General features: G+C 43.7%; 1 protein-coding gene across 1 annotated transcript in view; it reads right to left on the bottom strand.

Moving 5' to 3' along the window:
* LOC120718779 (alpha-2-macroglobulin-like) overlaps positions 1–16,139 on the bottom strand; it is a 41,260-nt gene extending 25,121 nt beyond the window's left edge. The window contains exons 1-14 of the mRNA XM_040007488.1: positions 16,007–16,139; positions 15,747–15,927; positions 15,496–15,649; positions 12,398–12,450; positions 12,272–12,292; positions 11,557–11,722; positions 11,398–11,482; positions 11,152–11,302; positions 6,750–6,867; positions 6,547–6,656; positions 6,283–6,450; positions 5,821–6,048; positions 4,576–4,639; positions 4,336–4,481 (exon numbers count right to left, since the gene is read on the bottom strand). Coding sequence (XP_039863422.1) covers positions 4,336–4,481; positions 4,576–4,639; positions 5,821–6,048; positions 6,283–6,450; positions 6,547–6,656; positions 6,750–6,867; positions 11,152–11,302; positions 11,398–11,482; positions 11,557–11,722; positions 12,272–12,292; positions 12,398–12,450; positions 15,496–15,649; positions 15,747–15,927; positions 16,007–16,086 — 1,725 coding nt within the window. The 5' untranslated portion in view covers positions 16,087–16,139. The remainder of the gene's footprint in view (positions 1–4,335; positions 4,482–4,575; positions 4,640–5,820; positions 6,049–6,282; positions 6,451–6,546; positions 6,657–6,749; positions 6,868–11,151; positions 11,303–11,397; positions 11,483–11,556; positions 11,723–12,271; positions 12,293–12,397; positions 12,451–15,495; positions 15,650–15,746; positions 15,928–16,006) is intronic.
* Between the last annotated feature and the right edge of the window lie 11,276 nt (positions 16,140–27,415).

Genomic DNA, 27,415 nt, shown 5'->3' with positions numbered 1-27,415 from the left:
ACAGGCGCATCCGCACCTTGATTTTTCCGAGCTCTCATGGCCTAACTTGTCCAATGAACAGTCACAACAAGGAGTGTCACTTTTGCAGAAGCATTGTTCAGTTTTCAGCTATGGGGAGGGAGATTTAGGATGTACCACATTGGTGGAACATGAGATCCCTTTAATGGATGATGCCCCAGTGCAACAGCGGTATCGCAGGCTCCCACCCTCTCAGTATGAACAAGTGAAAGCCCATATAAAAGATTTGTTGGATCGGGGGGTAGTGCGTCTAAGCAGTAGCCCTTATTCTTCCCCAATTGTGGTGGTTTTCAAAAAAAATGGAGAGATTAGGCTGTGTGTTGATTACCGTTTGCTTAATGCCAAGACACGGAAAGATGCTTATCCATTACCCCGTATTGAGGAGTCATTAGATGCCCTGACAGGAGCACAGTGGTTCTCTACATTGGACCTTGCAAGTGGGTATAATCAAGTACCAGTGGCCGAGAAGGACAAAGCCAAGACTGCTTTCTGTACCCCTTTTGGTCTGTTCGAATTCAATCGAATGCCATTTGGGCTCTGTAATGCCCCTAGCACCTTTCAGAGGCTAATGGAGCGGATTTTTGGGGATCAAAGTTTCCAGTCCCTTTTATTGTACCTGGATGATATTGTTGTGTTTTCATCCTCCTTTGAGCAGCATCTGGAGCGTCTTGACTTGGTCTTAACGCGGCTCAAAGAGCACAATCTAAAGTTGAAGCTGGAGAAGTGTCACTTTTTCCAGCCAGAGGTTCAATACCTCGGGCATGTGATATCGGCTTCTGGGGTGGCGACCGACCCTTGTAAGATTAGTGCAGTGGCTGAGTGGGCACGAGAGCTACAGTAATTTTTGGGATTTGCCTCATACTATCGGCGTTTTGTTGAAGGTTTTGCCAAGTATGCTGCCCCGCTCCACCGGCTGGTGGGCGAGCTGGGAGGTACCAAGAAGAAACGTAGAAGTGGTGCCAGTGGGGCAATGTGTCACCTTTGGAGTGAGGAATGTGAGAATGCATTCCAAACACTAAAAAGGCTGCTGGTTAGTGCCCCAGTATTGGCATATGCAGATTTTGCTAAACCTTTTGTCCTTGAGATAGATGCTAGTCAGGCAGGGTTAGGGGCAGTTTTATCTCAGGAGCAAGAAGGAAAGAGGCGGCCAGTTGCTTTTGCTAGCCAGGGCCTGCGACCTAGTGAAAGGAATATGTCCAATTATAGCTCTAGAAAGTTGGAATTCTTGGCACTAAAAGGGGCTGTCACTCAAAAATTCTGTGAATATTTGTTGGGAAATAAGTTTGTCGTGTTCACAGATAACAATCCCCTTAGCTATTTGCAGACTGCTAAATTGGGAGCCGTAGAGCAGCGATGGGCCTCAGAACTAGCTGTGCTCAACTTTGAGATTAAATATAGGCCAGGTCCCAGCAATCGCAACGCTGATGCATTGTCACGGCAACTACATCCACAGAGTCCATCTGGCCTGCTTCCAGGGTTGAAGATTCCACGGGAAGTGCAAGATCAGACAGATGTGGGTCAACTGGGAAATGCTGTTGCCGCTACGTGTAGAGCCATAGGTGCATTTCCATCCCGACCTAAAGCTGATCTAATATCCCTTCAAGCTGCTGACCCGGTAATTGGCCCTTTTTCACAGTATTGGGAAAGAGGGAGGCTGCCTACCAAGCAGGAAATGGGTAATGTAAGTAAGGGAGTGAAAAAGTTGGTGCAACAGTGGCCCAGAATCAAGTTGAAGGAAGGTGTCTTGTATCGTCAAGTTCAGACACCTGGTAATGGCCAAGTTTTGTTTCAACTGTTGCTACCCAAGTGCTTGCAAACAGTGGTCCTGAGAAGTTTACATGATGATCATGGGCATCAAGGCATTGGACGCACTACCAGCCTGGTGAGAGAAAGGTGTTTTTGGCCCTTTATGGCACGTGACATTGAGAAATATTGTCAGGAGTGCGATCGTTGTGTCTTGGCAAAGGCTGTAAAACCAAAAGTTCGCACATTCAGGGGGGGTTTGGTGGCTTCTAAACCCCTGGAAGTCATTGCCATTGATTTCAGTGTTTTGGACAAGTCTAGTGATGGGCGTGAGAATGTACTTGTGGTCACCGACGTATTTTCAAAGTTCTCTCAAGCATACCCTACAGTAGATCAACGGGCAAGTACAGTGGCACGGGTATTAACTGAAAAATGGTTTTATATCTATGGGGTCCCTAAGCGTATCCATAGTGATCAGGGAAAGAGCTTTGAGGGAGATTTGCTGAAACGTCTGTGTCACCTGTATGGCATAGACAAAAGCAGGACCACGCCATATCACCCTGAAGGCAATGGACAATGCGAGAGATTTAACAGAACACTCCATGATCTGTTGCGCACGCTCCCTCCTGATAAGAAAAGAAAGTGGCCGCAATGCTTGCCACAGGTATTGTATGCTTACAATACCACAGAACATCAGTCCACCGGTTTTTCACCTTATGAGCTTATGTTTGGTCAGAAGCCCCAGTTGCCCATTGACTTCTTACTGGGGGCTTCCCAGTCAGAACCAATGTCTAGATCTGCGCAGGAGTGGGTAGAGGAGCATAAACAACGTCTAAGTTCAGTTTATGTGCATGCGAAAGAACAACTCCAACAAGCTGCAGAGAGGAGAAATAAACATTTTCAGCCAACAGTTACTTCCCTTCTCTCCCCAGGTACTCTGGTTTATCGGAAAAGTCATCCTTTAGGCCGCCATAAGATCCACGATGCCTGGGATCCTATGGTGTATGTTGTTGTGCAGAGTATGGACAAAGAAGGCAGGGTTTACAAAATACGCCCTAGAGATCGTTCAGGTCCTGACAAGAACTTAAATCGGGCAGAGTTGAGAGTAACACCCTCAGGTATTGTAGCACCTGCTCCAGACAAATATCCCCTCTCTGACCCAGGGCTGGTAGTTGAGTCACCCCGGCAGTCAACATCAGATACACCAGATGATGACAGTGAGGCTGGTGGAGTTGTACTCGCCCTTGTTCCAAACTAACCCAAAGATCAGCCACCCTCGGTATCTGTTCCAGAGCCTGTTGGTGAAACTAGGAGCATAGGCTCGAGCAACTTGAACCCTGTACCCATAGTTCCAGAACAGCCAGTGGAAAGTGGGATTGATAATAGGGAGAATGTTTTAGAGCAGGACTCAGGAAGAGTTCAGGGGCAGCCTAAAAGAAGTACAGCAGGAAAGCATTCTAACCCCTTTAATCTCCCACGGCCAGTAAATCAGACTGCTGCTGTTCTGACTAGCGATTCACAGAGCTCTCTTGTCCATAATGATTTGCCCCAAAATGTATTTAGGCCCTGGCAGTAAGTGGTCGCCGGGACGGTGACCTTTCAAAACGGGGGCAATTGTAATGGGGAAGGCTTTAGGACCCAGGGGACCCAATGGAGGGTATAAAAGAGGAATTAGCAGCAGGTGCTCATGATTTCCACTGACAAGCGGCTGTGAACAATGGTTGTGTGAATAGGTGAAGAGCCTGAGAAGTTTTAATTGTCTGCTACACAAACTGTTGTTTTAAACCTCTACAGCAGAGGTTCGAGTGATTTTTAGAAGATAAGCCAGGTGTGCAGCAAACACAGTTGTCTGCTGGAGGGCAGGCTGCAAATGTGAATTTGTCACTGTTTTTTTTCCTCCTTCTCCTTGTTGTTGTGTTTTTGGTTTTGGTAGGGTCACCTTTTAAAACTGTTTTTTTATGCCGGGTTTGTTTTTATTTCTACTGGGCTGGTGCAATATAAGTCGGGCAATGTGCAATCCCTGAGCGGGGCTCTTACCTTAGGGGAATTAGGATTTTTAGAGGTGCTCTGTGTGGATTTGTAGTGAATAAGTTTTTATTAAGAGTGATTTTTAGTGCCACCGATTATTGCCTGAACTAGCACTTAGTGCATGCGATAAGTGTTCTGTTGGGCTCGTATTTATTTGGGGTGGATTAGTTTCTTTTAAAGCAACGAGCATCTGGGACCGCCAAGGGAGAGCAAGCGCTCAGGTGATAGTTGCATTGCTGGCAGGTTGCACCAATAACACTATCTTGTGGTCGTTAGTGACCTTTCCCATTTTGATGTTTTAGGCCTTTTGCAAACCCTTTGTGTTCTTTTAAAATAATAAATTTTAACATATCTGACTGATATTGACCCTCTTGTCCCGTTTATTCTGGGCTCGTTCCTGCGAGAGCTTTGGGCCTGAAAGTTTGCACAAGTAGTATAGAGGCCCTTAGCGGTTACTCGGTGGCTTTCACTCGCTACATTTGATTTGAACGACATGGCATGACTGCAGACACCAAACACACAGCACACCTCTAGAATTACACTCACCTTGTTGCTGAAGCATTTGTCAGTAGAGAAGTCAGCACTGTGGGCAATTACATCCTCACTTGGCAGGACGGCATAAGCCACAACCTGGAACTCTGGAGCCATCTCAGGAGACACTCTGACTTTAAAGGACACCTGGCCCTCATTCACTGAAACACAGGTCCAAACATGCATCCACAGATCAACAAAACAGACCAACGTCAATGCTTGGCTGTGGCATTTGTGGAAATATGGGAATTTTACCCGATCTGTCTTGCACTTGAACCTGTTTTTGTCCTTGCATGGTGACAGCTCCTCTGGACAACACCTGGAAGACAGAAATCATTTAAAAACAAGAATGAACTAGCACTGATATCTGTGGACATCACAACCAGTGAAAGGTTTTGACACCTTAATTCAATGTGTTTGAATTAAAAGGTTAAGAGACATCCAGATTCAAGGGAAGCAAATTTGGATGTCATCAGCATAACAATGAAAGGGAATGTTGTATTGACATTGGCGCCACCTACTGTCGAAAAAGTCACCCTGCAATATTCACAAAGGGCAAGGGATTCTGGGTAATCCTCAGAATAATGGAGGATTCCTGCGAGGTAAGGAATGCGCAAATGTCGTGGGGAGGAAAAATCATATCGCAGGCTGTTAAAGTAATACAGTCTGACCCGATTATTTTTGTTGTTTATACATCATTTGTTGCGGGTCATTTCTCCAGTCTTTATGTAGAATTGAGTGCACTTTTTTTGTGAGATTTCTTTATTGGGAGGAGAGGAAACAAAATGGGGGCATAGTTAGCTAACTCTGTTGTCGCTTTCCCATTTAGATTTTGTGCTGATTGCCCACGACATTAAAAAGAGCATTCTGCCTTTTTGTTGTGAATGCAGACCAGAGAAGACACTACACAGAGGTCACATATGTATGGCAGGGTAAGATGGCGCTGAAGTGCTGGCAGCCTTTAACCCAATTTCCTTCTGGATCAATAAAGGTCATCAGTCAATCAGTCAAAAGTGCAGGGGACACAGGTAAAGCACAATAACTATAATGAGAGCTAGAATACAAACAACTTTAACTGAGAGCAGAACCCAGATGACTAAAACTAAGAATGCCTAAGAATTTAAATACTTAACAGAGAGAGAAAACTAAGGATATCATGAACAAAGGACTAAACACTGAGGCTAATTACTAAGCTGACAGAAAATGATGAGGGACAAAGCACAGGGACCAGACCTGAAGTCTGTGGAACCAGCTTCCACTTTGGATTCAGGAGACAGACGCCCTCCGAGTTTTACGTTTAGGCTTTTTCCTTTTTTTGCTAAAGCATATAGTTTGGGCTGAATCAGTATTTATGCTGAAATAGATCGAAGCTGCTGGATTCTCACGATGGACTGAAAGTGTCTTCTTCAGTCATGATGGGCATTACAACAGTACTTTTTTAGCAAACACACAAAAAGTCTGGTCATGTTCAACTTTGTAGTAAACCCAGAGATAACTCACCAGATAAATGACATCCACAGACCCCGGAGACTCTCCCACTATAGTGTAGTTGACTGATACGTCTTCTTCTGCATCACAGGGAAGTGATCTATCCTTCTTCTGTACCTCTAGAGAGCTGATTGTTTTAATATCAGGAGAAGACGGCTGGGACATGGATAATGTGTGAAATCCCCTGTCATAGTATGCAGTTCTGTATCCTGGGTAGCCCAGTGTTGGTGTCAGGCTTGCCTAGTTGGGGATAGGAAACAAAAATTAAAAAACTTGATCTACAAATAACATTGGACAACGAGGCTTTATAAGCAAGGCAAAGGTGGAGGAAGATGAGTCATAAACTGTTTCAGGATTGCAGCTTACTACTGTGGGAGGTATTTGGACATTTGCAGCCTATCAGAAACCAATTGTGGCTTCATGCTGCTGTCATGGCTGCATTAAATTACACATTGTTTCAGTGTGTCAGCTCACATGGAGTTGGATATCCTGGTCAAAGTTATCAGTGCTGAAAGAAAATGAGGCCACACCGTTGCTGTCAGTTGTCAGATTTTGTAGTGAGCGTGTTTGCCACATTTCTCCCGTGAACAGGTAGACCGGTGCGTCACAAACTGGTGTATTATTGTGGTACACTGCTCTGACCTGTTGAAGAACACAATGCTCTATCAGTGGAAAATACAAACAATTTAAATGTGCTTTGTACGACAAACTGAGCTGAAAACAACATGTTAGGCTTACTTTTCCTTCCACATTAGATCCCCGTTCCCAAACCTTGGGCACGTTAATGAAAGACACTTTTCCAAGGACGTAAGAAATCCTGACTCTCTTCTCTTGAGGGAGTGAAACACCTGAATGTAAAAACTTTCATGTTACAATCCTGTGAATGCCTTTTTGGTTAAACATACATTAATGTGTCATTATAAAGAAATAAAAATCCTTGCCTGTTCCCTCTTCTTCAACTTTGGCCCTGATATCCAGAACATCATGAAGCCTCCTTTGGTCTATTTTAGTAAAAATTGACATGTTGAAGGAAACAGTTGCACAGCCAGTCTTGTCTGCCTGGAAAGAACAATAAAGAAAGAAAATCACTGATACAAGAATAAACCAAAATTAGAATCAAATCTCATTCACAATCGAATCTATAAAATATATTAAATGTTCAAACTACAGATGGCACGATACCACTTTTTTATGTCCGATACCGATATCATAAATTTGGATATCTGCCGATACCGATATGAATCCGATATAGTGTTTTTAATCAATAAAACTTTTTTAATGTGTTGCTGCTTTTTGTATAAGTTCATACTCAAGTTTAAATAAACAACACTAAAGCTATTCTGTTATACCAGTATGTAAAGAATACACTGCGCCCAAAATATTTCATAGTTCAGCAAAACTGATCCTCAACAACATCCTCCCTATTCTGTTATTTTAAAGAGTACTTAGCAGAAATTTTAAGCAACCTAACTAATAGGGTTGAAAACTCCCAGCAAAAGAAAATAGGGAACCACCCCCCACGCTCCACCTCATGATGCTTAATCGACGTAATCAACCTTAATTTGATGCAGTGTGAAAAAAATGCACAGAAATCAATTATTTTTCAAGAATAATTAAATAGATTCAACATCTTTCTTCAACAGAACTGCAGACTGCACAGATGGTACCGTTCCAAAGGAAAAAGTACTACAGCTTACTAGGGTATATTAGGCTTAACAGTTACTATATACAGTAACGGACTTCTATACATTTTTAGATTAAAACTTTGGGTGTAAGATTCAGATAATTATTTATTAAAAGCTCGACATTTTAAACGAGAATAAGAAAGAAAAGTATGTCTTTGTGCCCCCTTTTCCCTGTTAATGCCCTATCGGCCCCCCTGGCTAAACTTTGCTAGATCCGCCCCTGCACAGTTACAGCCGTCAGCTACGTAGAAAAAGATCCTGGTGTAGAAAGTAATATTAAATACATTCTAACAACAGCTTATCAAGGTTAAACGTGCTGCTGTTGTTCAGCCGCTGGTTTCCTCTTTCTGGTGCAAAGTGGGCCAAAAACAAACAAGAGAGACGATCAGCTGATCATTGATCAGTTTCATGATTGACGCAGGAGAGAGAGAGAGAGAGAGAGTCGCTCCATATATCAGTTGTTAAGCTTAACGCAGGAATGCTTTACAAACATTCAGAGATGAACTTACACACTTGCTTCATTTCTCTCTGGGATAACGTCCTCGGAGATAAAATGCTGGTGAGGCTACAAATACACACAGCTGCTCTATCACGTGATGCATACTGCTCCAACGTGCTTCGGTTATGATCGGATTACATTTTTTATTTCTCTCTGATATCCGATCCAGTAATTTAGGTCAGTATCGGACCGATACCGATACGTAATATCGGATCGGTCCATCTCTAGTTCAAACTATGATGAGTCATTTAGAATTTGATGCAAGCAATATGGTTTAAAAATGCAGGGTGGGGGGACAAAAGTCTGGAGGGGTCAGTTGTACTAAACATAAACAGCTGAAGGAACATTTTGCAACTGATTATGTTACCTGGCAACAGATCATTCAGATAAACGTGTATCAAAAGATCATCATAGAGAGACAGAGTTTCTCAGAAATACAGATGGGTGGAGGTTTACAAATCTGCAATGGACTGTGTCTACAAATTGTAGAACAATGACAGAATAATTTCATTAACGTAAAATTATCAAGACGGGGAATATCTCATCATCTGCAGCGCATAATGTCATCAAAACGTGCAAAGGATAAGGCTGAAATCCACTATCAGATGCAGTCTCCAGGTCCTTGGGCAGCAATGCATGAAAAACTGTCGTCATTCTGCCACTCAGATCACTGCATGGCCTCAGGAACACTTCCACAAATCAATATCTGCACACAAAGTTCACCATGCCACCCACAAATGCGCAGAAGAAGTCAAATGTGAATGTGAACTGGAAACGCTGTATTCTTTTCTGGGCAAAAGCTCATTTAAAACGACAAACACTGCTCTGTGCTCAGATGATTCGAAATCTGAAATTCTTTTTGGAAAACACAGACGCCGTATCCTCCACAACATCCTAAACATCCTGTCGAGCTGGGCCTGTATAGCAGTATGATGGCATCACCTCACAAAACCACTGTATCGTTTAAATTTCCCAGCAGCATCTCATTTACATCCTCAAAATCTCAGTACTACGATATATATTTTATACAGTACTGTGAAAAAATCTTCACCCACTACCTTTTTGTGTGTTTGTTTGTTGGCCTCCAACTAAACAAACTTTCTTGGGATTTTTTAAATGGTAAATGGCCTGTATTTGTATAGTGCTCTACTAGTCCCTAAGGACCCCAAAGCGCTTTACATATCCAGTCATCCACCCATTCACACACACATTCACACACTGGTGATGGCAGCTACATTGTAGCCACAGCCACCCTGGGGCGCACTGACAGAGGCGGTTCTGCCGGACACTGACCACCACCAGTAGGCAACGGGTGAAGTGTCTTGCCCAAGGACACAACAACCGAGACTGTCCAAGCCGGGGCTCGAACCGGTAACCTTCCCATTACAAGGCGAACTCCCAACTCTTGAGCCACGATCGCCCCATTTTAAAATGGGCTTGAGCAGTTTGTGTTGAGACTTTGGCAGCTTTTACATTCATTTCCAGTTCAGTTCGATCAGGCACTTTATGTTGACCTATGAACCATCCAAGCACAACAAGGACACCTGCCTCAAAGGATTATTGTTTCTACACATAACAGACAACTTAGCAAAGTAACAGTTTGAACTTTTATCCCATTGTCGATCCATCTTTTACTCCCATTTCCTTCTTTGAATCTAAAACAAACGCCAACAACAGCGGGGCTTGAACTCATGAAAGCTTGCCTGAGAGAGTTCAGGTTGCATTTCCATTTGTGTTTGCATGTTTCAGTAAACCACTGTAGCTATTTCCGCCACTTTTCAGTTATTTATTTGTAACAAATGTTTGTAATAATGTATGATTTTTGTTCCACTTCCCACGTGTGCACCACTTTGTGTTGGTCTTTCACGTGGAATTCCAATCAAATTGTTTCATGTTTGTGGCTGTAATGTGACAAAATGTGGAAAACTTCAATGGGGCCGAATACTTTTGAAAGCCACTGTATTGAGACTTGACTGTACACTGTGTTCGTGTTTTCCTCTGAAACAATAAGTTCCGTTGGAGCAGCCTTTCAACGCCTCTCTCTGTCTCTCAAAAAGTTGACCCACACAACAAAGTAAAGCTGGTTTTCAGCTACGAGCCCGACACAAACCCGACGTATTAGCCAGAGGTCCCTTTACTACGGTTCGGAGTCGCTGACCTGTTTTATATACGCGAGGAATAGTTTTCTACACGAGATCGCTGCAGAAAGTGCAGCCTTACCTAATGTCCACCTACTGTTACTCATTTATATTAAGATTTAAACATCCAGTTGGTGTTGGTGTGGAGAGTAACCTTCAGTAACAGTAATAAAACACACAGAAATAGTAGTGGAATACACTTTAACCTTCCCAACACTGAGCAGTAACTCAGTAAATCAGTCTAAATTGTTCAAACTTTTAACAGGAGCTGAATCTTTGATGTGTGTATGTTGCGCTCTAAAAGTAGTTATAAAACTTAAATTTTTCTGAATTGTTGGGAAAATCTTTAAAGACTATTCTTATTTAATTGTGTTTTGTTTTTGGACACATTTCTAGTTCATTCTTGTAGTTTACTGGCTCCAGGAGGTCAGAGTTCAGACGTGTGATGTCATGAGGATGTCGTGAGGGAGCGATGTTTTGCTGATGATATGCTATGCTGCCTGTAAACTCCAACCCTGAACTGAGGAGAATAAAGTTGCAAGAAAAAGGAGAATGGAGTCGTGTCTCTCTGAGGGTGCAACATGTATATTCATTGAGCTTGTTTAGGTGTCCCAGTCAGATCAGAGTATTTTTGAAGTTCTTAGATTTCTCACAGAAGTTGTATTCTTTTGTGTGACAGACATGATGAGACACACCACTTGCTTTAGCCCTACCAGTAATGCTAATCATCTAGCAGATATTAGAAACACCAACACAACCTATGCAGCCTTTTAGGCACAACAATAACCACTTCACCCCTTTGGAGCTGACACGTCCGTCCAAGAAAGATGAGATATCACTAACAATTCAAATCCGTGGATGAAAGTATGAGATGATGAACTGTAGTGAAATAAAGTAAAGTGAACACACGGCGCCAGTTCAGCTGGGTAGAGCAGGCAACCCGTTTGCTGTAATGCTAATGCAGGGGCCTAAATGTACCCAAAGTATCAGGGAAAAAAGAGAAATGAAGCCATAACTGTACCTGCTTTGTCTCTGTGTGGCAGGGCGCACTTATCTGCAATAGGGCCAAATCATCCTCACTGTGCACCGATATACCAAAACCTCTATACACATTAATAGGTCTGCACACATTGACTGTAACACGTCCTGGTACAGGCTGTCCATACGTGTACCTGTTTAAGAAAAAGAAGTAAACATTATGAGTCATTTGCTCTCCAAACTCCAGATTTTACAACACATAATTTGTCCTGAAAGAACTTTTCCTTACTTTGCACACACTTTAGCTTCAATGTCTTCCTGCCCAATACTCACTTCTTCAGATATATTTACTGTCACGTCAAATTTGGGTAAAACTGGGGGAAATATGAATGTCAGCATTTGCACTCCATTACAACAAAAAATTTAAGAATAAATAAGACTGACTTACCATATTTCTCCACTTTGAAGTTGTGAGATATTTTCCTCTCACCCACTGACACAATGATCTGGTACGGTCCCTCACGGGCCTCAGTGTCCAAGGAGTAAGAAAGCTGCAGTATTCTGCTATTGGATGTTTCATTTAGCCACTGTCCAATCCTGTTACTGTGAGGATCCTGTTAAATCAGGTGACAGTGACAGCTACTACACAGGTGTAAGTACAGTACCAACGAGATTCTTTATTTTCCTTTTCAACAACATTAGAGCTAAAACTGGACAATATAAATTTAGGGGGACATAAAGATGTCCTGTCTTCATCTGCAGCCAGCTTTGTCCCCTTCTAGATGTGAAGCACTTGTTTATAAATGTTTAAAAATTAAGTGATATAAAGAAACCTAAGCTGTAATGACAGGGAAGCTGTGGCTGTGTTTGTGGAGTAATTAAATCAAAATTATTAATTTGATTTAATCACTGTCATTTTATTTTCACATGTGGGGCATCAAGTGACAGGACAGACCCCTGCACGGTGTGTATTACATACATGCAACCCACTTTGTCCAGTTTTTAAACCTTGCACTGTCAGTAACTTGGAGTAATACTGCAGAAGCAGTGTGTATGCAAGCAGTGAGCAGGGAACCTTCAAGTCTGTCTGACTGCATGTGTTCAGTGTTGTGTTGATGCATTTGCAAGAGAAGGAAAAGCCTTTTCTAGAGGCGCCCTCTTACCTGAAGTTCAATGACATCATACTGAAAGAAAAAGGAAGAAAGACAGGTGGAGTTAAGAAACTGTTGTGTAAATCACTGCATCCAAATTGCAAACAGCATTATTAATAATACTGTTCAAAAACTCACCAGCTGATTGGCAGGTCGCATTTTATTATCCATCGTAACGACTCTGAAATTCACTTTGAGAAGAATTGAGAGGTTACCTCTGTTTCTCTCTTTGTACTTTAAAAGTCACTGCAACTTATCAAACGTGGATCTGATTGGTTACCCTGCACAGCAAGCCTAGACAGATCTCAGATAATGGACTGACATGTATGAGACATATATATCTAATTTATTGAAATTGAACTGATATTGCTAATTTATATTTTAATTAATGACACCATCCATCCATCCATCTTCATCCGCTTTATCCGAGGCCGGGTCGCGGGGCCAGCAGCCTAAGCAAAGAGGCCCAGACCTCCCTCTCCCCAGCCACCTTCTCCAGCTTATCCAGGGGAACACCAAGGCGTTCCCAGGCCAGCCGAGAGATATAATCTCTCCAGCGTGTCCTGGGTCTGTCCCGGGGCCTCCTCCCGGTGGGACATGCCCAGAACACCTCACCCAGGAGGCGCCCAGGAGGTCAGATGCCCGAACCACCTCAGCTGGCTCCTTTCGATGTGGAGCAGCAGCTGCTCTACTCTGAGCCCCTCCCGGATGGCCGAACTTCTCACCCTATCTCTAAGGGAGAGGCCAGCCACCCTTCAGAGGAAGCTCATTTCTGCCGCTTGTATCCGCGATCTCTTTCTTTCGGTAACTACCCACAGCTCGTGGCCATAGGTGAGGGTAGGTCGACCAGTAAATTGAGAGCTTCGCTTTTACGCTCAGCTCTCTTTTCACCACGACGGACCGGTGCAGCGTCCACATCACTGCAGCCGCCGCACCAATCCGTCTGCCGATCTCTGGCTCCCTTCTCCCATCACTCGCGAACAAGACCCCGAGATACTTGAACTCCTCCACTTGGGGCAGGAACTCATCCCCGACCCGGAGTGGGCACTCCACCCTTGTCCGGCTGAGAACCATGGCCTCAGATTTGGAGGTGCTGATCCTCATTCCCGCTGCTTCACACTCGGCTGCGAACCGTTCCAGTGCGAGCTGGAGGCCCTCACCCGATGAAGCCAACAGAACCACATCATCCACGAAAAGCAGAGATGAGATTCTGAGGGACACGGTCGAATGCTTTCTCCAACTCCACAAAACACATGTAGACTGGTTGGGCAAACTCCCATGCACCCTCAAGTATCCTTGAGAGGCTAAAGAGCTGGTCCAGTGTTCCGCAACCAGGACAAAAACCGCATTGTTCCTCCTGTATCTGAGGTTCGACTAGCGGACGAACTCTTCTTTCCAGCACCCTGGCATAGACTTTCCCAGGGAGGCTGAGGAGTGTGATCCCCCTGTAGTTGGAACACACCCTCCGGTCTCCCTTCTTAAAGATGGGGACCACCACCCCGGTCTGCAAGTCCAGGGGTACTGCCCCTGATCTCCACGCAACATTGTAATTGTCATTGCGTAATTAATAACACATTTAATTTATTATTTAATTATGTGTTTAATACATTTTGGCACCCGAGGCCCTCCATATTCTTCCTTCACGATTTTTTTGTACTTTGAATTCCAAAGCCATGTTTAAACATATTTATTTTATTGTGAACTATTAAAAATTAAACCATTAAACTTTCACATAAAAAGAATTTGACTCTGAAATAAACTAAGAGTTAAATGGAAAATATAATATGGCCTTTGCCCTTTGGGGGAAGTTGTGCACTCTGAGTATTCTGCATGTTTTATTTCTCATCACTGTGAAATAACTGCATACCATTCGCTGTCAGTAGCTGTCTTTTGCAATGTGAAGTTCTTCATTAGTGTGAACTCAAATATGAAACTTGTGGGATTTTTTTTCCTTTTGTTGTTTTTTAAAATACCATATTTTTCGGACCATAAGGTGCACTGGATTATAAATCGCACTGACGATGAATGGGTCTGAAACGGGTCTGTTTTCATACATAAGGTGTACTGGAATTACAGGGCGCATTAAACGCCTTACAAATTATGCTATGTAACTGTGCACTGTCCACTTTCTGCTGTAACAAAACAAATTTCCGATGTGTGGGACTAATAAAGGTTATCTTATCTTATAATAATGACTAACCTGGTATTGTGGATGGATTATCTCATTTGTTCTCCTGACTGAAGTTTGGTCCATTTAAAGCATCTTTCCATGTGATTGCATTCGTCAAAAACCATTGGGAACGTTTATCGAATGGAAAAAAGTTAGCGTTCATCCTCCAGCTTCACTGTGTTTATGTTATGCTAACATAGCTGTGTCGCTAGTGATCACGTAGCACATCATTATATACCAGCTAGCCCAACTTCAGTAATGTTGGAAGTGATAGCAGAGCTTTATGTTTTATTTTTATCCAGAAATCTCTCATTCAGAACATGCTATATTAGGTAGCTAGCAAAACCAGTGAGCTAACTTCCTGCTAACTTCTAACTCTGTTAAATTTAATAAATTATGTTTTGATGGATGCCTGGATGTTAAACTTAATTGTTACACCTGGTAAAGCAGCAACACTGATCATTTTATTAAACATGAAAGAATTTAGACAGTTTTTAACTCTCAGTGAGGCTGCAGTGTTCGTTTGACTTTAGGACCTGAAGCAGATGGCGTTTAGGACCCAGATTAGACCGAGTCCGCGAGGCTTCTGACTCTTCTAGCCGTAATGCTCCAACAATCCATCAAGCGGTGCGGCTTCATACCTTACCAAAGGCGTACTAAAACATTTTTTCAAACATTTTTGAGCACTGTGTACCACATAAAATCTGTTTGTGGTCAGTAAACACAACCAGAATTAATATATAAGGCACGCTGTTGATTTTTGAGAAAAAGAAAGGATTTTAAGTGCGCCTTATAGTCCGGAAAATGCGGTAGTTATGTTCAAAGATGGAGTCAGATTTCAAACTTCGAATAAACATCTCGGTCGATCGACCGAATTAAATATTATATTAAATATCTTGAAAAACTTTTGCTATATGAAGCAAACATTTCACATCAATCACTGTATGAGTCCAAATTGTGGACCACAAAACTTGTTACACAAATTGGAGATGGTGGAGCAGCTGGCTCATGATGTTGGAATTTGAATGAACTACATGTCTTATATAACATAACAGCACATTGCTACCTTTTTGTCCAGGGAGGTAGATGGGTTTGTCTGTTTGGATGAATGTGACGGGATCAGACGCTCGGATCATCACTTTTCTGACTTGTTTGGAGTAAAATGTGTCTCCTCGTACCTCCACCTGAAAATGTTGCACCTCCTTTCGTACCAAAGGAGCCTGAGACAGTGGGATATTTAGATAGTCATTAAAGCCTATAATGCTTACAATAAAAACTAACAAACACACTTTGTGTGTGAAAGTGCTGGTTGCCAACCTCAAACTGAACACAGGTTTGAAAGGCCTCATTTGACGTATGCGTGAATAAGGTTGTGTTCTTCTCTCGGGACATCAAAGTGACAGTCATGACCAGAGTCCCACTGGGCTGTCGGAGAGTTGCACAGAATTTGGCCTCAGCTCCAGCTTCAATAACTGCAGGAATGGCCACCAGGTACTGGCTGCATACAGCATCACACATACAGCAGTTACTGCAGTGAACAACTCACACAGACAAAAACACGCTGAAGACAAACTCACGGTTCAGCCACCGCTTGATCCACACGTATCCAGCTCAGGAGGACACACAGAGTGCAGCTCAGGATCCAGAGACGGCCCATGACTGGTTGTGATCGTTCTCAGTGTCAGCTTCGGCTAAATATCGGCTGATCGTCCCCACCCACATACACTGTAACAGCCACGTGTTTGAAACGCACTCATGTACTCTGATCTCCACAAAGTCAATCACTTACACATTTACAAAATCCCAATCCTGCTTTCAGCACTGAACACTAAACTATAGACAACAGTAAAGTTTGTCATTCAGTGTAAAACATTATAGTAACATACAGTGCTCCGAGGTGATGTTTCTAAATCAGCTCCAAGTTTAATTTGGCTGTTACAAAAAGTTATTTCTGCTTCGAATGTGCCTGTTTTACTTAATAATGTGCATTTTCTTACCGTCAGTGCTGGGATATCCTACTGTAGTGTGTAACTACTGATATTCTCTAAAATCACTGGGCGTTACAGTAAGTGTAGCCACCAACAGTGCCCTTTACCCAGCGTGGGATGTCTGACTGCCATGTTTGTGACGTTATTTCTCTGGAAAGACTAAACAAACGTTTGTGTAGTGATAACAGGCTCAAACACAACTGGTGGATTCATCAGTGATGTTACAGACTGCTATATTTGCTTAAAAGACAAAAATCACAATGTTTCTGTCCAAATTAAAAATGAAACATGTTAAACAGCTTTTGTTGCACTTTAGTAAACAACACAGATCAAACTTCAGCCCACTGAAATAACTGCAGTGACAGTCACACTGCTGAGTGTGGAGGGATTTCTGGTCTGGTTTTTAAACTGTAACATTGCTGAGAATGAGTCATTATGTCTGACCCTCTGGACCCAGCAGTATTACCCCATGCTATTCTATTTGTCTTGTTTGATTTGCCTTTACGGGAAAAGGGTTTTTGTTTGTTCCGTCTTACTAATGTGCTGCAGTGGGGCATGTTTAAACACACATACAGATGTGTTCATCCTTATTAACAAATCCAGAAAATAACAGAAAAAAACAGTTAACAGCACTGAACCTATGAAGGACTGAAATCTACTGATATACTGAATATCTGCTGCTGTTATGATATTATTAGATATTATTAGATATTATTAGATATTTATTATGATACATGTATTGATGATATGAGCTCACTCATGGTTAATGTGCTGAAACATGTGGCCAAGGACTAGACAGCATGCTCATTTAAATCGTGACAAACTTCATAAAGTTGGATTGTCTCCCATTTTAACAGCTCAACAATTTTCTCTTATAAATTTGACTACACTAAGGAATTCTGCAATAAAGTCCGTTATGCCAAATGAAGTTAAATACTTTCATGAAATCCATTTCAAAACATTTGGACCATGTACACTTACAATACATAGCTTTTTATCATTCTTAATGATTAAGAATCTGCCCTCTGGATCTATAACTGTATCGAGTACTGTGAAATTAATATTTTTATGTATTAAAATTGCTACTCCCCTTTGTCTAGAATTATAACAAGCTGAGAACACATTAGGAAACTCAGGTGTTTTAAGTTCATTCAAACCTCTAAGAGGTCTGTGGGTCTCTTGTAAAAGGACAACATCCGCCTGTAGTTTTTTGAGTTGGTTAAATATTTTTAACCTCTTTTCTCTGGAGCCAGCTCCATTTATATTCCATGTAATGAACCTCAGTGTACCCATAGATGTTTGTGTATAACTAGGGATGTATGCTGTGTGTGTCGCTTAGACAGGTGGAGAGAATATGTCACTTGTTCATAAATAAAGAGAAGGAGAGAGAAAAAAATGTGTGTGCATATTTACTAATATGAGTACGCTTGGCTTAAGTGTGTGTATCCTATATGACTGTGTGCGCTGTGCGCTGTGTGCTGTGTGCGCTGTCTGACTGATGTAAATGTGCTGCCGTTGAGCGCATGACTGTGCGTGATCGTGCGGTGCGTATGTGTCAAAATAAAGGATGTTGTTTGTGGATGAGTGTGGAAGCAGGTGATCAAAGCAATGAAAGAAATAAAGAAAGAAACCAAGGACAAGGGTGAGCAGCATAAAAACAAGAGGGGGAAAAGAGAGAAAAAAACGAGAAGAAAAACCCCCCGGAAACATTCCAATCAAATCACTGACGGAGAGTGACGGTGTTAATTCTGCTATCATATCACACTTAAGATGCGATTTGATACTGGTAAGTTAAACAGATGTTAATGCAAGTTAGTGTGAGTGGATAGGGAAATGGTGTAGCAGATTCTTATCTGGTGTGAGGTTAATACAGCCACGGAGTGATGTTGGGGTCGCGGTGGAGCTGTCCGTCCACGTACAGCCGGTCCACAGCGATGACAGCGCGGGAGCCCTTCTGGATGAAGCCGCATCGGATTGGGAAGAGGACCCTGCGTCGTTCCAGGATCTCTTTGGGGAACTGGTCGTTCACGCTGAAGTCCGTTCCTTTGAATTCCCTGCCGCGGCTTTTCACATGTTGCTTTTGTTTGAAGTGGCCGAATTTGGCCACAATAGGACGTGGTCTCCTGGTCGCAGCTCGCATGGGGCCGAGGCGATGTACCCGATCGAAGACGATGTTCTTCACAGTGTCCTCCGGCAGCTTCAGGTGGGTTTTGATGAAGCTTTTTACCGTGGTCTCCGCGTCCTCTCCAGCGGCTTCTGGAATACCAGAAAATACCAGATTATCACGCATGCTACGAGCTTGTAGATCAATAACTGTTTCTTTTATTTTTTTATTTTCTCTATTTAGCTGAGTAACATTGTCTGTGAGACATTTCACCGACTCCCTTAGCATGGCATTTTCAGTAGTGAGTGTTTCCACCTGCTGCTGGTTGAACTCCAGGGATTCTCGCAAGCATTTGAATTCCCGGTGAAGAATCTCCACCAAGGACAGCCTTGCATCGAAACTGGACAATCGTTGGTCGATTGACTCCAATATGTCGGCAATATCTTTGCCGGCTGGCGATGTTGTGCCGGGGGAATCTGCCTGGCGAAGTCTTTTCGACGATGGCGTCTCAGATTTGGCCGGGGAAGATGCACTCTGGCCCTTCTTCATCACGAGATCCTGGAAGCACTGATCAATGTAATCTTGGAGAGTCTCTAAACTCTCCCCGTTGTTCTCCAGGGTGTTGGAGATGATTTAGACAAATGTCGTTAGTTATAAGACAATTGATAAGTGTATTTGGTAATACTGAAGCTTAAAGGAATTTGTTCAAATCTAAACTACCATTCACTTTAATTTTCCGCCAAATTCTCCGGCGTCTGACGTCAGTTACAACATGAGTCGCTTACCTTGTCCGTCACTTCCATCACTTACCTCCTACCCAACAGTCTCCCTACCTCCGACAGTCTCCTTACTGTGGTGTTATCTGTTTAAGTATATCCGGTTTTATGCTGAAAGGTGTTTGGTACCGGAGGTGACAAATAAAGGTCGAAGTTGTTTCCTCTACAAGGTGTCGTCTCTTTCCCTACCGAAAACCACGACATGGTGTCAGGAGTGGGATGGTTGTAAGTGCCTTATCATCGGGGAGTGACAGCAAGCGACTTTGGGAGTGGTAAAGAGTTTTCTCGAGACGAAAGATGTCGGACGAAGAAGCGGGAGCTAGCACAACAGTTACGCGGCCTCGCACGCTACCGCCCCACCAGCGAGCTAACGGCGGCTACAATGCTAACGCTAACCTACCCCCGAATGCCACTTTCACCATCCAGCCCCCCGAGCTGTTCGATTTCTCGAAGCCACAGCATTGGGAAAAATGGATACGGAGGTTTGAAAGATTTCGACTCGCAAGCAACCTACACCTTAGCTCCGAGGCTAACCAGGTGAACACTCTCATCTACTGCATGGGGGATGAAGCAGATGATACCCTCCGAGGACAAGCGTTATCTGACATACAGAGACATCAGTATCAAGCAGTAAGAGACACTTTGGAGATGTACTTTGTTCCCAGGAAAAACATTATCTACGAGAGAGCCCGCTTTAATCAGAGAACACAGCAAGCTAATGAGACTGTAGACTCGTTTGTCACTGCACTTTACGCTTTAGCTGAAAACTGCAGTTATGGTGCGCTGCACGATGAGTTAATAAGAGATCGCCTCGTCGTGGGTCTGAAGGACATCAGCCTAGCGGAGAGACTTCAAATGGACAAAGATTTGACGTTAGAGAAAGCGGTTAACCAAGCCAGGCAGTCGGAAGCCATCAAGAAGCAGCAGTCGGACATCAGAGGGGAAAATAAAATGGAAATAGACGCTGTGTCAGCTAAGCACAAGGAACAAAGGCATTCAACGTTCAAACCCCGTGGAGATCGCAAATACACATCAAAGGACAAAACATCTAATGGGAGATCATGCTACAGGTGTGGGAAAACCCCTGCACATGGTAAAGATCAATGCCGAGCGAAAGATGTATTTTGTCACTCATGTGGTAAAAAAGGTCATTTCAGTAAAGTGTGTAAATCTGTTAAATCTGTGCATGTGATAGAAGCCAAAGAAAGCGATGTTACACCCATGTTTCTTGGTTCTGTAGATGTAGGCTCAGATCCTTGGTATGCAGATCTCACTATCAGAAACCACAAGGTCAGATTTAAGATAGACACAGGAGCTGACGTATCTGTTATCCCTGCCCAGACGTTTTACAGCATAAACCAGAACAAGACAGGGTTATGCAAACCAGATAGACCGTTGTTTGGTCCGAGTGGTTCCCCACTTGACGTATTGGGTATGAGCAGAGAAACACTTTGCAAAGGTGAACTGGGAATACAGGAAAATGTGTACATTATCAAAGATTTGCACGTAGCACTGTTAAGCAGGCCGGCAAGCGTCAAGCTGAACCTAGTGTGTAGAGCCGACAGTATTGACATGAATGTGCTGCACGAAAAATACCCGAAACTGTGTCAGGGTTTAGGCTTAATGCAACAACCTTATTCAATTAAGTTGAAGCCTGAGGCTGTGCCTTTTTCCCTGGCCACACCAAGGCGGGTCCCCATTCCACTGTTAGGAAAAGTGAAACAGGAACTGGAAAGAATGGAGTCCATGGGAGTAATCAGCAGAGTAGAAGAACCAACGGAGTGGTGTGCAGGAATGGTCCCGGTGCCAGCAAAAAACGACTCAGTACGTATTTGTGTTGACCTCACCCACCTCAACGAAGCAGTGTGCAGAGAAAAGTACATCCTGCCTTCGGTTGAACAGACTCTAGGTTCTCTGGCGGGAGCTAAAGTCTCCAGCAAGTTGGATGCAAACAGAGGCTTCTGGCAGGTCCCATTGTCACCAGAGTCAGCACACTACACGACATTCATTACACCCTTTGGGCGCTTCTACTTCAACAGACTTCCTTTTGGAATAGCGTCTGCCCCAGAACATTTTCAGCGTAGAATGTCAGTGATCCTTAATGGGCTGCCAGGCGTGGTCTGTCACATGGATGATATTCTCATTTGGGGACAGGATCAGCAGGAGCACAACGCCAGACTGCACACAGTGCTCAGTAAACTTCAAGAGGCCGGCGTCACACTAAACATGCAGAAATGTGAGCTGAGCAAACAGGAAGTGAAGTTTCTTGGACACATCTTGTCTGCGGAAGGAGTGCAGCCTGACCCAGACAAAATTGGAGCAATCTTAGAAATGAAAGAGCCATCAAACGTCAGTGAAATGCGCAGCTTTCTTGGGATGGTAAACCAATTAGGCAAATTTATCCCAGGACTTGCTGAAAAAGATAAGCCCCTGAGAGACCTGCTCTCGAAGAAAAATCAGTGGGTTTGGAGCTGCGCACAGCAAAAAGCATTCAAGCAGCTGAAAGGCGATCTGACGTCAACTCCCATTCTTGCACTCTATGACCCAAACAAAGAGTTAAAACTGTCTGCAGATGCTTCCTCTTATGGACTGGGAGCAGTCCTATTTCAAAAAGAGGGAGAGCAATGGAGACCTGTTGCATATGCGTCTCGTTCTTTAACGGAAACAGAACAGAGGTATGCACAGGTGGAGAAGGAGGCGCTTGGATTAACATGGGGGTGTGAAAGGTTCAAAGATTTCCTCATCGGGAGACACTTCTCCTTAGAGACTGACCACAAGCCACTCATCAGCCTGTTAGGCTAGCAAGCCCTAACCGAGCTTCCACCCAGGATCCAACGATTCCGCCTAAGGCTTATGAGGTACAGTTACACCATCTCACACACTCCAGGCAAAGCACTCCTCACAGCAGATGCACTGTCACGTGCACCTGTTAACCAAGACCCTGATTCAAAAGCTACAGCTGAATTTCTGGAAGACACAAATATTTATGTGGATGAAATTGTCAAATGCATGCCTGCTACCTCGACATACATCACACAGGTAAAAGAACAGCTAAAAACCGACAGCATATGTTCAGAGGTCATGACTTTTTGTCAGAGCAGCTGGCCAGAATACAGCCATCTCATAGGCCCAATCAAAGCATATTGGCCACACAGAGAGACCTTAACTGTACATGACAATCTGCTACTGAAAGGCACCAGACTAGTAATCCCCACTGCTATGCGCCACTCTGTCCTAAGTGCCCTACATGAGGGGCACCAGGGAATGTCTAGATGCAGAGAGAGAGCCAGAGAGGCAGTGTGGTGGCCTGGTCTGAGTGGGCAAATAAATGAACTTGTGAAAAACTGCACCATTTGCATCAAAGAGCGTACCAACCCAGTACAACCTTTAATGCCAAGCCAACTCCCAGAGAGGCCATGGCAAAAAGTTGGTGCAGACCTTTTTACACTCAATGACAGCAACTATGTGCTTTTGGTGGACTACTATTCGAAATTTGTGGAAGTAGCCAAACTTACCCCCACCAGATCGGAAGATGTTATAGTACACCTAAAATCTGTCTTTTCCAGACATGGAATTCCAGAGCTTTTCTACACTGACAACGGACCTCAGTTTTCAGGACAACAGTTCAAAGACTTTGCAGCAACTTATGGGTTCAGACATGTAACAAGCAGTCCTAGATTTGCACAGAGCAATGGCGAGGCTGAGCGTCATGTCCAAACTGTGAAAAACCTGCTAAAGAAGGCAAAAGACCCATATCTTGCACTTCTAGCTTACAGAGCAACACCATTGGCTAACGGATATAGCCCGGCGCAACTACTGATGGGACGGAGACTGCGCACGCCAGTTCCCCAGCTTCCTTCCCTGCTCACTCCCAGCCTGCCCAATAAGAATACAGTGTTGGCAAAAGCGAGAGAGAGAAGGGCGAGGGACAGTGATGCGTACAACAGGAGACATCGGGCGACTGAACTTCCCCCACTTGCACCGGGGCAACCAGTGTGGATTACAGACTCTAGGCGTGAAGGGACTGTCCTCTCCTCTCACTCCACACCCCGCTCCTATATGGTTGAGACTCCTTCAGGAGCCATCAGGAGAAATAGACGTCACCTCCAGCCATTGCCAGAGTCCACACCTAAGTTACAGACCCCATCTACCCCCGTCAGTCCCAGAGAAAATACCCTGCCAGCTCCCAACTTATCGACGTCTACAACTCTGACTCCCAAGACGGAAGTCCCGGGTCTTGTCAGAACTAGAGCTAAGTTTTTATGACCTCTAGGGAGTCACCTGCACCCACAGTGCTTTAACTGTTATGCACACTCATTCACGTGCACTCACACATACACATAGACACACGGGAACGCGCACATGTAGGCATTCACACGCACACACTCAAGTGAAAGTATGTAAACATAGCACTTAGTTTTATGGCACCTTGTAGAGGGTTTAGAAGGGGGGTCACTGATACAAAACTGCATGTAACAGACAAAGGAGTTGAGATCTGCAGAGGAGTTCCAGGGTCCTGTATATCTCCCTTCTAGAAGGTGTAATCAATAAGCGTGATCAATGAGTGTGGATTAATAAAAGTCTTGTGAATTGACTACTGAGTCCCCGGTGTTCTTTCTGGAGGCCTGAGGAATCTACGAACCGGGCGAAACTGTTTAGAGGTAACAGTTTTGCTGCCGAAACCCCGGGATTCGCTCGAGGTTCAGAGAGGACGAATTGGCAGTGCTGAGGTCGTGAAACGAGGCAAACAGAGAGCCGGCTCAATCATCTAAAAGGTAAGCACCACCTGTTTATTATCGAAGTGTGCATATTGAATAAATTCTAAATTATCTGTTCGCTAAGTTGAACGTATTACAGTGTAAATTCACTCAGTAGAAAAAGAGGCGGCTAGCGTCTGTCCCAGTGCGTTAAAGCAAGAGACTTTTGCTAAGAACTCAGGTTGATGTTTAGCGCCCCGTAAGAACATCTCAGTGCGTTAAAGCAGGAGACGTTTGTTACGGATTAATAGAATCGGTGTTTCATCCGCGGCGGTGTGTGATCCGTCTTAGTTATTAGGAAAAAAGTGTTGTTGTTGTGAACCGTCCCCGTGCGTTAAAGCAGGAAACGTGTGTTACTATTAGTTAGAAAGCGGGGTTTAAGGCCTTGTCGCGGCTGAGGGCCGTGTGTGTGTTCTGAGTTTGGCAACTCAACCCATCTTCGGACGCGTCGTTGGGACCTGTGGGACAGGAGCCAGGTTGGTAACCTGGGCACCGGGGACGCCTTAAATAACTAAAGCTAGGTGTTGGATCCTAGTCGCGGTTGATAACCTGCATGAGAGTGGGCGCAAGTTGCTTCGTAGTGAGAGTACGACTGCTTGGCTCAGCCCACTGATTTCAGTGTGTGTAGATTGCGTGTGTGTGTGTGAAAGCGCAGTTAGAGTCTGTGTCTCGTCTGAAGTATGGGAGTCAATTAAAGTAACAAAAAGAATTTGTGTCTAAAAGTGTGTGTTTGTGGTGTGTAGAAATCGCGGCAGGAAGCCGTGTCATGAGTTGTTGCAAACTGTGAAGTCAATTGGGGGGTTGAATTTGGTTTTATATTTTTTAGGGGAAGAGAAACCACGGTATCCGTCCGTGGTGCAGTTTGAATAATTTGTGAGGTGCACAAGAGCAGACAGCACCCGCTCTGTGTGCCGCTTAGGGCATTGTCCGGAATAAGCAGAGGAGGAAGTGTCCTGCCGTGAGTTGTGAACTGGACTGCGAGAAGTAGAAGGTGTGTGAGTGCCAGCCTTAAGGTGTGGGCTCATAGGTGAAATGAAGGAGGAGTAATAAGGAGTAGCTCGGAGGGTCCCGACGAAAACAAACGACGACATCTGGTGGTAAGTAACGGAATTCCAGGTGAGTTAAAAATAATGGCTGAACAAGAGGAGATTATTAGAGAAGGAGTGAGGAGTCCAACAGAGGGAGAAATGCAATGGAAAACTGTTGATAAGCAAAAAGAGAAATTAGGGGAAGCACTGAAGATCACCATGACAGGACATCTGACAGGTAAGAATGATAAAATACTGGAAATGGGGAAGGAAATAATGAGTGTATGTGATCAAGCTGGAATAAAAGGTGATATGCGATGTTCTCTCGCAAAGGTTTTATTGGAAGCGGCCAAGGCATCCGAGGAGAAGGAGGAGAAACTCAGGAGAGAGTTGGATGGAGCACATACTTTGGAGAAGAGGGGAGTTAAGAAACAAATAAAAGAGGAGGAGGAGAAACGAGCCAGGCTGGCTGTATGGGGAATCAGCTGCCAAGGACTGGAGCACTGGATGAGGGAACCTGTGGAAGAGGAAGGTAAGTTGAGACCTTTTTTATTGATTTTTATGCTGATTTTTTCCCTTTTTTCCGTATGAGCTTACCTGCGATAGCTTCTGGACACTTATAGATCATTAGGACTAAAGTGTTCTTAACAGAAACAGCAACATTTTTATAGTTACTTTATCCTCAGCGCTCCGTGTGTCTGTGGCCTAGACACTGCTGAAGCCTGATTACAGCGTTTGGGCACCGAACAGCCTCAATAGCCTGGAAAGGTGCTAACCGATAGGCTAACTAGCAACAAGATGCCTTCCCTCTCCACAGATGACTACCACAGCCTCCTGCAGAAGATTGCAGTACTGGAGACAAAAATTCATCGCTTAGAAGTAAATGTGGAGGTAAATGGACTGTGTGGAAATGAAACAACCTTGCCTTTGATTCAAAACAATGGCAATGAGCACAGCAATAATACATGCAATAATACTAAGTGCAATAAGCCTTTCTGTCATCATTGTATTTTTACTCAGTTGTATATAGTATTTGTATTTGTATTCTATTTTTATCTTATTGTATATTTATTTTATTTTATTCTACTGTATATAGTATTTTATTCTATTCTGTACAGTTGTGTACTGTATTTATTCTTATTGTATTCTAATTTTTGCCTCATAACTTTTGCACTGTCCACTTCCTGCTGTGACAAAACAAATTTCCCACGTGTGGGACTAATAAAGGTTATCTTATCTTATCTTATCTTAGCTAAGGAGCACAGATAACATGACCAAGAAAGTAGACTCTGTGCATTATTATAAATCCTCAAGTGATAATCCCCCCTTGGACTGTCTTGATGCAAAACCAAGATATAAATCATGTCTCCTGGAAGGGGGAGGACGTATCACAGGCAGGGCACAGCGAGCTGAAATCTCTGAAACCGACTGGTCTTCACTTCCTACGAGACAGAGAAGCTCTTCTACCCCTGTATACGAGAGGAAACAGGACTGGACAACCGTGAATAGGAAGGTTAACAACAAACCTCCAAAACAACTGAATGTGAAACTGCAGAACAGATTTGCTCCACTATCAAAGGACCCTGGATCTATATCGGACAACCATCCATCTAAAAACAGCGAAGTAAGGTCTGAAAATCTGTTGAATAGCAAAAGACCACAGGGAAAGCTAAAGGCTAGGCCTGAAACTCTGATTGTGGGTGACTCTGCCGTAAAGGATGTACAAAGGATGTGCAGTAAGAACACTAAAGTCCTCTGCTTTCCTAACGATATGGTCAACAACCTGAAGGAGAGAATTCTTCAAATTGCAGATGAATATCCAACTGTGACAAACATTGTTCTGCATACAGGGTCAAACGATGTGTCCAAACAACAGTCGGAGGTTCTGAAACGGGACTTTACTGGATTATTAAATACTGTAAACTCTCTGAATGCAGCTGTATTCATCAGTGGACCTGTACCGCCCGTCAGAGGAGGAGACGAGAGATTCAGCAGGTTGTTTACACTGAATAAATGGCTTATATCAGCATGTGCTGACCACTCAGTGCACTTTATCGACAATTTTAATATTTTTTGGGAACGCAGGCATCTGTTTAAAGCAAATGGATCGCTGTCTTATTTAATGAATCATTTCAATGTAAGCAGCTATCTCCTGGAAGTTTTCAGTCTTTTGAATATGTGGCTTTACAGCTGAAGGCCCCATCCAAAGTTGTGTTTCTTAATGTTTACAGGCCTCCCAAATACTGCACAGACTTTTTTAATGACCTCAGTGAACTGCTGTCTGTTATCTGTGTTGATTTTGACTGTGTAATTATTGTTGGGGATTTTAACAT

The sequence above is a fragment of the Simochromis diagramma genome, unplaced genomic scaffold (genome assembly GCF_900408965.1).
Source record: "Simochromis diagramma unplaced genomic scaffold, fSimDia1.1 OVJJ01000674.1, whole genome shotgun sequence".
NCBI classification, from domain to species: Eukaryota; Metazoa; Chordata; class Actinopteri; order Cichliformes; family Cichlidae; genus Simochromis; species Simochromis diagramma.
The sequence above is the reverse complement of the archived record's forward strand: the minus strand, read 5'-3'. Positions and strand labels throughout refer to the sequence as shown.